Source organism: Buteo buteo, chromosome 17 (assembly GCF_964188355.1).
Source record: "Buteo buteo chromosome 17, bButBut1.hap1.1, whole genome shotgun sequence".
NCBI lineage: Eukaryota > Metazoa > Chordata > Aves > Accipitriformes > Accipitridae > Buteo > Buteo buteo.
This window is the reverse complement of record NC_134187.1, coordinates 15,924,976-15,939,389: the sequence shown is the minus strand read 5'-3', so window position 1 is coordinate 15,939,389 and position 14,414 is coordinate 15,924,976. Positions and strand designations below refer to the sequence as shown.

General features: G+C 44.0%; 1 protein-coding gene across 1 annotated transcript; it reads left to right on the top strand.

Moving 5' to 3' along the window:
* Positions 1–9,144: 9,144 nt before the first annotated feature.
* On the top strand, positions 9,145–11,747 carry KCNF1 (potassium voltage-gated channel modifier subfamily F member 1). The gene has a single exon (XM_075049858.1). It carries the CDS (start codon positions 9,829–9,831, stop codon positions 11,290–11,292), a length of 1,464 nt encoding a protein of 487 aa, XP_074905959.1. The 5' UTR covers positions 9,145–9,828; the 3' UTR covers positions 11,293–11,747.
* The last annotated feature ends 2,667 nt before the right edge of the window (positions 11,748–14,414 follow it).

Sequence of the window (14,414 nt, the reverse complement as noted above, 5' to 3'; positions counted from 1 at the left end):
GGTAAACCTCCTATGATAAGACATTGTCAGCTGCTTTTAAAACCTCACCCATAAGCTGCAAAGCCCATTCCCAAATATAGGTAATTAATTCCCCTACCATTTGGATGCATATGAACTGATAACTATGTATCCTGGTCACATTTATGGGGATGTTTGCAACTAGCACCTGACTCCAAATGTATGATAGTATCTATGCTTGCTGCAAACTAAAGGAAATCTGGAGAAATTGCTTAGAGATTTCAGCTCTTTTTTATAAGACTAGCTATTTTTCATAAGACTAGCTAAATCCTAGAGTATTTAGCATAACTGGGCAAGATTTTAGATTTTAAGAGCAGGAGGTACCGTGGTTTCTACCCTGACCTTTAGTGTACTCACAAACTTTTGGTCAGGATAGGAGTTTTTATGCTCATTCGTGGCACATGTCCCAGTGATTTGTGACAAAACGTCACTGTGGATATCCTGACCAGGTGGGTGGTTAGTCTTTCAGCTGTACGCTCTGCTACTGCACAGCCTCACTAACTGTGCACAGAAGCCTAAAGAAAAGATTAGAGAGGATTGATGAGTTAGAAGTGGGGCTAGCGCACGTGAGAGATGTTTTCCATCAAGGGTAGTTCTAACATTATTGCTGGCATAGGCAGGGACGCCTTTCTCAAGGTCACCCAAGAGAATCCCTTGTAACTACAGAGGATGGTTGAAATCCTCCCATTGCAGAACTGGGAGCCCCTGCCTGTCCTGGGATTAACCTGTGTTCATCACAGCAGCGATTTGCAGTGAAGCTTAGCAAAAGCGATGAAGTCCTCATTACTCATTAGGACAGAACAATTGCAAATGCCACAGAATGGTAACAAAGAAAGATCTCAGCAGCGGCATTTCCCATTCATCATTGAACTTCCTTTCATCTTCTTAGCCTTTTTCTTTGCTGAATGGGATATCTTGGATTCTGTAATCTCATTTCAAGGACACTACTAGTACATACAATGAATCTGTGTTTTACATATTGTGTTGTTTGAATGGGCTTACGACTCTACCCTGAGCAAAGTAAATTAGTATGCAAAATGTCAACACAATGTTAAATTAAACAGCACATAGTAATGAAAGGCATTCAATTTGGTAAAGTAAAATGAAATCTTGACTGAGCAGAACCTATTATTGTATAAAACAGAATGAATAAAAGGCTTGACTCACCCATTGTCTAGACAAATCACTTAGAAATGTGTGGGTTAGCTTTAGAGCCATTTAGATGATGTAAAAGCTTATTTGTAATCTGTTTGCCAAATTAAAAATGTTTTTTGATTTGACTTGTTTGTAATCTGTTAAGAAATATGATGTGTTGCCAGACAGCTTAAGAAAAATAGCAAGAAGGTAAACAACTTGCCCAATGGTGGACAACAGAACCAGAGTAGGGCCAGGAAATTATTTCTGACACATCATTTGTCCTCCAGAGAATGTAGTTTTGATTGACTTAAAACTCTTCGTCAATGCCACTTGAATTCAGCAAACATTTTTGCTAAGCAAAGCTAAAGAACACAGGAAAAAATGGAGGTACTGAAATCAGTTTTTCAAGGTAGGATCACGCAGAGATTTGGACTTCTTTTTCAAAGGCAGCAAGGGTAAGAATATGGTCCTCATCACTTCTCAAAGCCGTGACTAGGGCACTGCAGGAAAGCAAGTCTGATTTTCCTGTCTGCCTGATCTACAATACAAAGGTTCCCTGATAAAAAATTACTTTCATCACCCCAAATTTGTATGCCTTAATGCTTCGACTCAATGCTGGCTGTGCAAGCAGGATGCTGGCCAGCGAACACCACCTCCTCCAGCCCCTAACTGCCTTCCTGGCCAGAGGCAGGACTGCGACCATCACCTCTCCACAGGGGATGGAGGGAGAAAGCCCCAAGAGCCCGCAGGCTGTGGGAGGCAGGCGTCAGTGAGGTGCCCGGGGCATCATCCCACAACCCTCAGTCCTGCAGGATTTAATGAAGTCAAGTGTCCACAGGACTCCTCTGTGGGTACGGCATGGGTAATTTCATATTTGTGAAGATATGAACTCTGCCTCTGCTACACACCTTCCTTTCTTTTGTCCTGTACTACTCACTGAAAGAAGAAAAATTATATTTACAAGAGCCTGTGAGAATTGCAGGCTCTGCTGAAGCCTGTATTTTCCTCAGTGTTACAATATTTTCTAGGATCAATGAAAGCATTTTATTTTTTATTACTGTTTCAGCACACTGATGAAATGTTTTCTGTGGTTTTTTTCAGCTGGTTTTCTTTACAGCTTTTTCGCATTAGAAAATACTTCATACTTTCTCAGCTTCTTTCAGCACCCATATAGGAGTGCTTTTGACCATGTTTACTGTGAATTATTTGATTATATTCCTTATTTTGATTGCCCACAGTAAAAATATTAGTTCATATAGAAATCTCTTCTATTGTGAAATGGTACATGCTAAATTGCTACACATGCTCTCCTTTCAAAGAACTAGGAACAATAGTTTGTACAGAGTATTATTAAGCATTATTCCAACTCCAAACACAGTAGAGGGCTGCAGTGTTGGGGTTTTTTTAAAGGAAACACATTAAGACACATTATAACACATTAAAAATCTCTCCCCAAGCAGGCTTAGAAAGTGTCTTCATGTCTTGGCTGCCAAAACTTAGCAAACAGTCTGCTCATTGCCATCTCCCTCTCTGCTGGTGTCGTCTTGGTCTTTCCTTCAAGTTAATTATTGGGAAAGATACAATTCAGTAGCGATGGGAATGTCCACCCTTAGGAAGGCCAGCCCGATCACTTCACCAGTGCCACTACCAGGACCCCTCTTGCACTCACCCTAGTACCATCTACATCTCTTTGTCAATGTCCGGGACTCCCTCGCTCGACTTGGCGAGGCTGCTCTAGGGATGTTACTGGGCAGCAGCATCAGTGCGACAGGGGTCCTGAGAGAAAGTATATAGGGCAAGTCATGATAAAAGTCACCAGTGGGTTTGCAGAGCCAGACACTCAGAAGCTGAGAAATGCCAGAGCTGAGGTCACCCATGCAAACTGCATTCAATCACCTTGTGCATATTCATCATGATACAGCCCCTAATTACATGCACACATGCAATTTTTTGGACTGTTGCCATACTCAATGCCAGCAAAAGATTAGCTGTGCAATTCTTAATTTTTAAGTCATTGTCTGAACTTTTGTCACCAAGTTTTTCTCTTTTCTTTGTACGTGCAAAAATATTCAAAGGTAGAAATATTAACTGAAAGCTTTTGATGACAGTGTTTAAGAGCAGGAAGCAGACTTCCAGTCCTTCCTCAAAACACAGTGACTGTAAACAAGACAAGGTCCTTAAAACTTTCACAGCATCTCCAACTCCCGTCTTCTTCATGACTCACTGATATGCTTAATTTGAACTCAGCTGTTAGCTGCTTGCAGTGGAGGGTGCGTCTTATTTATTTAAAACCATTTACATTAAATCAGAGATTTGGCTGGTCCCCTGAGTGGTCACTTAAGGCAGGCTTAATTGTATGGGAAAATAGACTCATTAATGTCAAATGGAAAGTAAGGCCTATTAAAATTTACAGCAAGCTATTACCAGTCTCTTAATAAGGAATTAATTAAAAGATCTGCTAAAATAAAGTGTCTGAGTATGTATAAATTTTGAACTTGAAAAAGGAACCGAAGTAACTAAGAGAGGGGAAAATAAACTGGGAAAGGACTTGTTTGATCTGAAATAATAGTCATGGAGAAATACATAAATATGCTGGAGATAGAGACACATAAAACCAGATTCACAAGGTGAAGTTATCTGGTACAGTCCAGATACCCATCTCAGTTCAGATAACTTCTTGCTTTTGACATAGCAATCCGAAGCCTAACATATTGAGAAAATATCACACAGAACATGAAGATGTATTAAAAAATGTAGAGATTTTGTTTCACTCACTTTGCATTTGATGAACCCTTCTTTTCCCACATCAAAGGATTTGAAAGACTCACCCATTGCCAGAAATAAGCTGTGAGCGATGAACATGTTTCATGCTGAGGCTCATACTCTCTCCATTAGCTCATGGCTACATACACAAGACATACATCAGTGCTGAGACCATGAGCTGCTACCATGCGCATCTGGAAGGTTTCCTTTTGACAGTGAGTGCCCACAACACACACCTCCCCCCCACACCCTCGTGCTACAGTCCACGAGAGCAAGTCAACATGCACTGTTCGCCTTCAGATGCACTGGGGAGGTGCGTTAGGTTGGTGCTGGTGCTACAGCAGTGGCCCCACATCCATGCTGGGAGTGTCAAAACAGCCAGCTTTATTGCAGAGCAAGTTATAGGGATAAAAGAAGGTATGATTTGAAAATGGATTTGCAATATTGAGCTACAAAGGGTAAAACAGCACAGTAGCTGGATTAATTTGCCAAAGCGAGTGTGCTGGATCTTCCAGTGGGATTGTGAGGTTGTCTCGCTAAATACTAGAAGCTGCCTTAGATTTGGAAACCCTGAAGGATTCTTACAGCAAAGTCTTTCCTGCTCCTTTTACTAAATCTGGCTGTGGTAAAGTAATCAGAGTAGCTGCTCTGGATGACGTGCTCTTTCTGAAGCCCACAATGTCATCATTCATTGCTTCTCTTTCTTCCAGATTATCTGCCTCCCATTTCTTGTGATCGGCATGAAGTAATTATATGGCATTTCTTCCACACAGAACCTTGTGCTATCAGCTGCTGATGCAGTCCCCATGCAGCTGGCTGCAAGCTTTATCCCCACAATGCCCCGAGGAAAGGAGGAGGAATAAGATATTTCCATTCCCCATCCTCCTTTAGGTCTCTGATTGACTTTTCTACAGTGCATTTTCATCACATGTTCTTGTCTTGAGTGGCTCTCCATAGTCTGCATCTACCTGAAAATAAGTTGTGTGTTAGATGCTGAGATCTCTTGCTGGATCCATCACAGTTCCGGTCTTGCGAGAGTCATTTAAAAAACAGATACAACATAGCAGAAGAAGTGTGTGAGGGGGTTACACTGAGTCGGAACCACCATCCCTCCAAGCCTGCTGTTAGTTCTGAGGGCCACACAACAGTGTACAACAGAGAAATCATAGTATCTAAAAAGCAGGTGCCCCGTGGCAGCAGGTGACACAGCACAACTCAGTACAGCCTAGACCAGTTTTACATGTGTCCCAGGATGTTTCTGGGCACTGAGGCCAACTGGCAACTGGTCTCCAAGGTCTAGGAAGTCCTTTTAGTCTCCAGTACAGGTGGCTGCCTGCAAACTGGTTGTTGGGAATGGTCTCTGATGGCCACGTGATGGCTGGGAAATGTCCGTGTTAGCTGGTCAGTGTGGGCCGGATCTGTGCCAGACATACTCTAACTGTTTCTTGCTTGGACAGTCATAGTCAGGTCCCTAAACTTTCTTGGGCTTGCACATGTAGACACAGCACTAACCACTTTGTAGGGCCCAGGAGGAGAGAGAGGCCAAAGGTGCCTCCATGGTACCCGGCACTGAGAGCAAGGCTGTGCTCAGCGCAGGGGGCTGACTACACCGCAGCCTGGTTACGGAGAGGCTGCCTGCCTCCTGCCTCTGCATTAAACACCCCTCTCCACATGGAGTCCAATCTTATCTCCCTAGGGCTGGCTCCTAACCCATTCATGCCCCTTCACGCACCACTACTGCCCACAGCTCTGTGGGGAGCAGCTGGGTGCATTAGCCAGGAGGGCAGAGGTGCTGGCTGGGCTTCGGGAGTGCAGTATGATCCAGACTACAGCTCGAGAGGAGCAATCTCTCTTCCCAGACTGGCACAAAGCCACCCAGTGGTGAAGGTCCTTTCCCAAAACCTGGCAAACAAGGGAGCCAAACCTACAGCTCCAGCATCCTCCAAGCACTGCTGTCACTGCAGGTGCCCAGGCAGTGAGCTGTGGGCGCTCTGTGCCACCCACATCCCTCATGTGGGGCCTGATGCCACTGGGGGGCCATGTTCAAACTCCACTTATACCTTGTGGACCAAGCCCCATGGGGTCCTGAGCCCCATCGGGAGATCCTGGGCATCCGTGTGGGGACTGGGGCTGCCCTTGGCAGGCGGGTGCCCAGCAACCCGGGAGTCCTTCCCTCCGGCTGTGGGGCATGAGGTCTGGCTGAGCATCCTCCTCCTCCCCGAAGGAGCCAGTCTGAACCACAAACCAAAATTTAACACACCTGTCAGCTCAAATCCACATGTAGTTCTCTGAGCCAAGGCACTGGCACAGAAAGAAACCCCCTCCCTCTTTCTTGTTTGGTCTGTAGGAATTCAGTTGCCAGCACGCATCACTTCCAGCAGACACAGAGCACGGCTTGACCTGTTTGCCCAGTCCAGATAAATCAACAGAAGCTGAATTTAGAAGGCCTATAATTGCAGCAAACTACTCATAAATGAGTTACAGGGCAACAATTATCTATTGAAATTTTTAGATTACAGAAGCTTTCTTTTCATGGATGAAAAATTAAATTAGTGAAATAAATTATTTGCTGCAAATTATTCATTCCGCTCCTGTTGTTTGCTGCTCTGCAATATGTCTGATAAAAACCATTCATCAAGTGAGCCTGTCTCACTCTTTTCAGCTAAACCCCAAGGTTTTAATTCATTATGATTTTCCCTGACCCTTCTTTGGATCATTTACATTTGTCAAAGTGGATTTAAAATGCTACCAGATCTCTAACATTTGACAGGCACACTGAAAGGTGTAAAGAACTCTGAAAAGATGCAAGACAAGGGAGCATAAAGCACAAGGATTTTAGCAGCGGCACTAAGTAAAGTCTTTATAAGGACCGATCTGCCATTTCAAAAATAGTTTCTTCCCAACCTTCCGAGAATGTGCTGAGATTTATCATTTGAGAGGAGTTGATTTCACCTTTCAGACTAAACAATGTACATACTAAACCCATGTGCCTATTTTGTAGGTGTTTGTTCTGTAAAATTATGGAGGGAGAAAAGCCTTTTTGGAAATGAAGGTGGTGATGTCTGTATCCATCATGCTGGACCATACATTGATTTCTTATCATTACCTGGAGAAAAGCCAAAAGTTCACTGCAATGAATCATTGATCAAAGAGAGTAGGTGTCTGAGATGGTTAAATCTGAGGATTTAAACCCAAAGAACTCATTTCCCTATGCTGATGCAAGCCTGACAACATGTTAAACCTAACTTTCCCACTTTGTTTTGCAAGAACTGGTAGTCAGTAATCCCATCTCCATTTTCCCCTGTGCAAGCATGTCACTGCTATTGACATCTTAAAATTTATTGTGCTAGAATCAAGTTAAACCATTAATGTTAGTGGGCAAAGAAGTCCCAAGGTGGGTAAATATTTATTGCTGAACCCATGAAACCTAGGGTTTTTCCAGATCTCCAAGGTATGTTGCTTGTCCCAAGAAGTTTGCAAGTCTCAGTAACCTTATATGTGCCTGCAAAAAAATTCAAGGGACATCTTGTATTACACCCACATTGTGCAGTACCCTCGGGAACATGTGAAGGTGACACTGGCCTCCAGAGATTAACAGTGTGACTCAGGTGTAGACTAATAGATATTACTCTTTTCCTGGGACTGTCACTTGAATAAGGCAACCAGCCCCTGCAGTTACTGTTCCTTGCCCTCCATACTGTTCTGCATCGAGGATATGAGTGACACAGCCCAGGCATTTGAAGAAGATTATGAAGCTATGGTTCATGCACAGCTTATTCCTCTCTGTAAGACTAGGTGTTACATTTACTCAGTGACTATAACAGAGGAGCAAGAACCCACTTCCCTTGGCTTCAGCTTTTGCATTACAAATTTGTGCATGGATATATGTGACACACAAAGAGAAAGGACTGTGTTCCTCTGTTTCATGGCTTTCATGCAAGTCTTCCTCTATTACGAATTCACCTCTTTCCTCTCATATTTTCACTCTGCTCAATCATGCAAGAGCTCAGGGACAAGGAAGGTCATTGGAAGGTCTGGGAAGGTGCTGGATCAGTGATTTTAACTCATGGCTTGTGCACCCCCAAGTGTCATGAGCTATCTCCAAGGGGTATTCATAAGGTATGTGAGCCTATGTGCATGCTCCATGTCAAGTTGAGGTCTGGTGCACAACCTTTTACTAATCCCCCATAGGTTTCCATCAAGGGAGTGGAAATGGAGCACAGTGTACTTGCCAGGGTCCCCCTTGCTGGGTGACACAAACACGAGGACAGCGGGCACATCGCAGCTCTCACCTTTCTTCCAGGATGGACACAAGCCTAGAGAAGAAAATTGCCAGTTGGATTTGCCCCTCTCTATTCCCCTCCACTTAGAAGCTTTTCAGAAGCCAGTAAATTGGAAAAGATCAAACCCTGCTGGTATAGATCATTCTGCTGTGGCCAGAAAAAACTAACTTATTAACTGTGGGGTTTGCTGGATCAGAGCCCTCAGGACCCATTAAAATGAACTGTATAGTCAGATTTAAGAATTTAAGAGCACAGTGGTAGGCCTTCCTGCATGTAAGGGTCCAGGGAACAAATGCCCATCACATCCTGGAATTTGAAGAAAACAAAAGTTAAACAGAAATGCTTGTTATTCTACTTGTTAAGTGCTGGATGTAGTACAAAGCACTACTGCTGGTAAGTAGCATTCACTGAGAAATCATCCTAGATGTAAACTACTGAAACTGTCATCAGGGTCAGTTGACTGCAGATCAAGAAAACATGGCTAAAACTGAGGACGCAGAGCTTTGGGAAATGTGCACAGAGTGCAGGGAAAGTTTTGCTCCACAGCTGCAACAAAAAATTCATTGTCTCTGCTTGGTTCTCAATGACACCAGTACAAATCTACAGTAACTCAATGTCGTGAAAGAGAATTACTCTAGACTTACTCCAGTCCCACTGAGAGCATGATTACTGTTGTGCATTTATTCCAAACCACAGTAGTTTTTCCTCTGGCTTCTGACTCAGAGGGATGTTTGGGTGTCTTTCTGCAGCTCTGAATGACTTTATACACGATTATGTTTTGTATTTGATTTAAAAAAAATGTTTTTAAAAATCGTTAAAGTGCATGGCGGTATAAGAAACACGTTACTTTACAGCTAGGCAGGTGTATAAATAGCTGAGCTGTGTTTTCTGCGTAGCTGGTGCTTTGCTGGGTTTCACCAGAAGAGGGTAGAGTTTGGAAAGGACTCCTCGCAGCCTGGGCTCCCTATTGTGTTGGGAAACAGCAAAGGGAAAACAAGCACAAGTTTCTCCTCTGCACGCTTGCACCGACTGACTGTGTGCAAGAGTCAGCAGATAAACTCTGGAAGACCTTAAAGTAAAAAGAAAACGGAAAGAGAAACAAAATTCAAAAGCAGCTTTCTAGGGAAATCTGTGGAATCGAAGAGAGAAACCGCAACAGTTTTCTGTGGGCTCACCCTGCTGATTGTCTCTCTGAGAACTGTCACTCACTGCACATTGCATTAATCAGAGCACAGGATTTATTTCTCTGCCGTGACTTCCAACCTGTGAATAAATATCACTTTTAGAGAGAGAATGGGACCTGAAAAGACTCTCGAGCACTGAAAAGAGGGGTGAGTTTTATTAAATGGTTTCTTCTCTTTCATATCTGCTGGAGCTTTCTAACATCCTGCTTGCAGGCACAGCAGCCCGATGACTTGTCTTTTCCCTGCAGCTTGTTGCATACCTCACGAGGCTTTCCTGACTGCAGGTTTATTTCTGTAACCTTTCCCACCACGACTCTGGTCAGTTTGGTAACATTTGTAATAGAGCTGACTCGGTGCTGATTTGCTTTCATGAGAAATTAAAACCACAAGGCTTTGTAACCAAACAACAGGCTAAAAATCAAATAAAATCCAATACAATTAAAATGGCAGGTGACTCTAGGTTTCCAGATGTGGACACTGACGGATCAGAAAAAAATGAAGAAGCGGAGATTGTAGTCAATGTCGGTGGGGTAAGGCAGGTGTTCTATGGAGGTAACCTGAATCAATACCCAGAAACACGGCTGGCAGAGCTGATCAACTGTTTATCGGGGGGATACGATAGCATATTCTCCCTCTGTGATGACTACGACCCTGGAAAGAGAGAGTTTTACTTTGACAGAGATCCAGATGCTTTCAAATGCATTATTGACGTGTACTACTTTGGAGAAATTCACATGAAGAGAGGAATATGCCCCATATGTTTCAAGAATGAAATGGAATTTTGGAAAGTGGATCTGAAATTTTTGGATGACTGCTGCAAAACTCATCTAAGTGAAAAGAAGGAAGAACTGGAAGAAATAGCCCGAAGGGTGCAACTGATTCTGGATGACTTGGGAGTGGATGCCTCAGAAAGTCGCTGGAAAAAGTGCCAAAAATACATCTGGAAATTCCTGGAGAAGCCAGAGTCGTCTTACCCAGCTCGAGTTATCGCTGTTCTGTCCTTTCTGTTTATTTTGATCTCCTCCATCGTGATGTGTGTGGGGACCATCCCAGACCTGCAGGTTGTAGATGCGGAGGGGAACCGTATGGAGCACCCGACCCTGGACAGCATAGAGACAGCCTGTATAGGCTGGTTTACCGTGGAGTATGTGCTGAGGCTCATCTCCTCTCCCAACAAACTCCACTTTGCTCTGTCTTTCATGAACATTGTCGATGTGCTAGCAATACTTCCTTTCTATGTCAGCCTGACCTTGACCCACTTGGGAGCCAAGCTCATGGAGCTGAGCAATGTCCAGCAGGCTGTCCAGGCGCTGCGCATCATGAGGATCGTGAGGATTTTCAAGCTTGCACGGCACTCCTCGGGGCTCCAGACTCTAACGTATGCCCTGAAACGCAGCTTTAAGGAGCTTGGGCTGCTCCTCATGTACTTAGCTGTTGGAATCTTTGTCTTTTCTGCCCTGGGTTATACCATGGAGCAAAGTCACCCTGAAACTTTATTTAAAAGCATCCCTCAGTCATTTTGGTGGGCAATCATTACCATGACCACGGTTGGATACGGAGACATATACCCTAAAACAACTCTAGGAAAATTGAATGCTGCCATCAGTTTTCTTTGTGGGGTGATAGCAATTGCCCTTCCCATCCATCCCATCATTAACAACTTTGTCAGGTATTATAACAAACAGAGAGTTTTAGAAACAGCTGCCAAGCATGAATTGGAGCTGATGGAGCTAAACTCAGCCGAGGGGAAAGCCGCAAGCTCCAAAAGTGAACTAGAGGATCTTGCGAGGGAAGGCAAGGAGGGTCCTTTTTACAGCAGCCGGCTAAAAGTCTCCCACAGTGACACCTTTATTCATCTCCTGTCAGAAGAGAAACACTATAGGACCAGGCTTCAAAGCTGCAAATAAACTGTGAGCTGTTGTCAGCGCTGAGCTATAGATCAGGACAACCTGACAATCAACTATTGAAAAGACTCATGGGATCTGTCAGAGTTGGGAGGGAGCACTGCTTTGCTTTTCCAGTGTGAATATAAATTAACCCCATGGTATCTCCATCAACAGTTGGTAAGACTTTGCCATTATTACCCAAAATAAAATAGTAGGACTCCAGTGAGATCAGACTGCTTATAATGAGTGCATTCCGACAAAAACCATTTGTAACCATTTTAGAGACTGAAAAGTCTTTCCTGATCGGTAAACGTTCGATAACTTGAATGTGCAGCATTGCCACATCAGAATTCTGTACCTGTGACAATAAAGAGCAGCATCGCACAGATTTGTGTCTTCCAGGCTGTCTTCAATGCCTTTGCAGCTAGGAGAACTGCTCCTTAAAAAAATTAAAGCAGCCTTTCACTCATATTAGATTCAGGTTTATAGCAAAACATTATGAGCAGTTTTAGCCTAGAGATACTGGAAGTATGAGCATATACCATATGCAGAGTATTAAAGTCAATGAATGGTTTTGGTTTTGTAAAATGTAAACTGGGGCCAACTATTTGGATAGGTATCTGTTCCTCTTTCCAGAAAAAATATAATTTTCAATGGGACATGAAGCTATTTTTGGAGCAGAGATATAGAACAGAATTAATGTATTTTAAGGAGCAAATTAAAAAAAAGTATTTCTTCTAGCTTTTAATTACAACATAATAATTTATATATGCAGGAATCTTTCAGGAAGTGTTTATAATCAAGTAATTTTTGAAACTGTAAGTTAACTCATAGCATTTTTAATTCAATATTAAAGCAAGAGAAGTTCATAGGGGAGTTTGATTACTTCTAAATAAGAAACTTTAACTCTTTGAAAGTAAGTGTAGAGAAAGTTTCAGTAAAAATAGTATAATCTCCAATTGATTTATGGTAAAAATATCTATCTGAATGAACATATTACTAGGTTATTTTTTTTTAAAAAAGCACATCCCACCCCTACAATAACTGCTTGGTTTTGTAAATGTCAGTTTACAGAAGTAGTAGGCACTAATCAGCATCTTATTCATTAATCAGCATATTAATCAACACCAGTGTGTAGCTATTATCCTTTCCAAAAGTAAGTGCCGTCTATGTGAGCAGTACTTTGGCTCGCATAATGACTGCAATATGTGGGTCTGGTCTCTACCAGAGAAATCCATTGAAACTAGGAGTTACGCCAGCTCAAAGGGGAGGGGAGAACTGGCACACAGATGTATTTACATATGTTAGAAGTAGGATCCCAAATGATTAAAGGGCTAGAGTAGCTGTCCTTATTTTTTCCCTTTTGTGCTGAGCAGCCCCTTGCCCAGATGAAACACAGCAGCATGGGCCATGATCTGTCCCCAGGCACCTCGTGCCCAAGACCCCCACACAGGTCCTTGGGACTCTTTTCCTGGGACGTGGGCAAGCGATGGGGCTGTGGCTTCCACCCCACAGGAGCAGTGACTGGATAGGCACAGAGCTGAGGGGTGGGCTCTGTGCTCTCTCTTGGCACCTCGTTTGCCCCTGGCAAAAGGGTATGTGTCTGCTGGTAGGAAGAGCCCTGTCCTGCCGGGAGCAGTGGTGGTGTGTAGAGGTGAGACAGGTGTGAGGAGATGGGCAGTGGGTCTCCTGACACAGAAATCAACCCCCAGCTCCCGCAGGCTGAAGCCCTTTCCCAGCACTACCCCTCACACCCCAAGTTGCCCACCCCAGGGACACCTACACTGTATCCCCATGCCGCAGCCCAGTGCCAGACCTACTGTCCTCTTCCACAACCCTGTTACATGTCCTGCCTTACATACCCCCATCAGGTAAGATAATTCAAAGCAACCTCTAAACCTTTCTGTACCAGAATACTTCTGCCAGCCTTTGTCCCATATTCTTTCCTGCCTAAGGCCAACAGCCCATCCAAGTGACCTCCTCAGCCCAAGCATCCCTTCACCCCCATCCTCCCCTCTGCATCCCAGGTCCCAGCTCTCAGCCTCTAGACCTGTTCTGTCAATCCTTCTTGTCTGCTGAGACCTGTTCCTTGCTTGCCACCAGTCTCAGCTCTGGTCCTGCTGGCTGCGTGGCCAGAACCGTAGCTGGCTCTCACCAAAGGTACAGGATCATGCCCCTTGCACTGCTGAGGACTTCCAGAACACAAGTATGGGCTGTGGCCAGCAAAAATCAACTCAGGTGGGATGCTGAGGGTGGGAGAAGAGCAAAAGTAACAAAGCTGTGCCAGTTCCAGCCATATGCCTTACCTATCAGCGGGGATATTAAATGTTCCTGATGTCCCTCATGACATGCAGAGGGTGGCTGAGGGTGAATTAAGTTAGCAAAAGAGCTTTCCTGAATGAGGAAATCACTGTATAAATGCTAAGTAATATGGTTAGCACCGCAAGTACTAAATCCTCACTGCTGCGCTTTGCAATTTATTTAACAAGACATTAAATAAAAATAAGCCTCTTTTATCAGGAATAATTTTATGGGCTAATCTCTCCAATGAGTTATGCTTTTGAGCACAGGGGTCTGTCTATGCTATGTCAGTATGGAAAGAGCTTTGAGACAACCTTGGTGCCACTCCAGCCGAGGCTGGGCTCAAGCCAGGCTCCATGTGGTTTGCTGCACGAGGGACCATATTTGTTGGATTCGTTGCTGTAAGTTGTATGTTCTTAAAAGGCTGTGGATGGGCAGGATGGATCCCTGCCTGTTTGCCTTGCTGGAGGTGTGGGAACCCTGCAGGAGCAAGGGGAGATGTGGGCAGCGATGGAGAGACAGAGCAGCCTGGCAGCCTGCAGCACATGGCGGGACTGGAGAGGAGCAGGGGGGTCTTACACAGCTACAACCCTGATGGTAGAAAGCAAGAGGCTTTCTGGGGCCTCAGGGGAAACACCTTTCACAGACCAAGAAACTACCTTAAACCACTGGCTTTGATATCAGGGCTGGAGGGAAGGCTGTGCCCCTTAAGGGATGGAGTGAGCTAGGGAATGTTTATTTTCAATTTTTTTTTATACTCTGCACAACCCAGAAGAGCTGATTTTCCTTTATTACAAGTTAATCTAAAAAGAGAAGAACACTTAAAAGACTGGAAGGCTGAG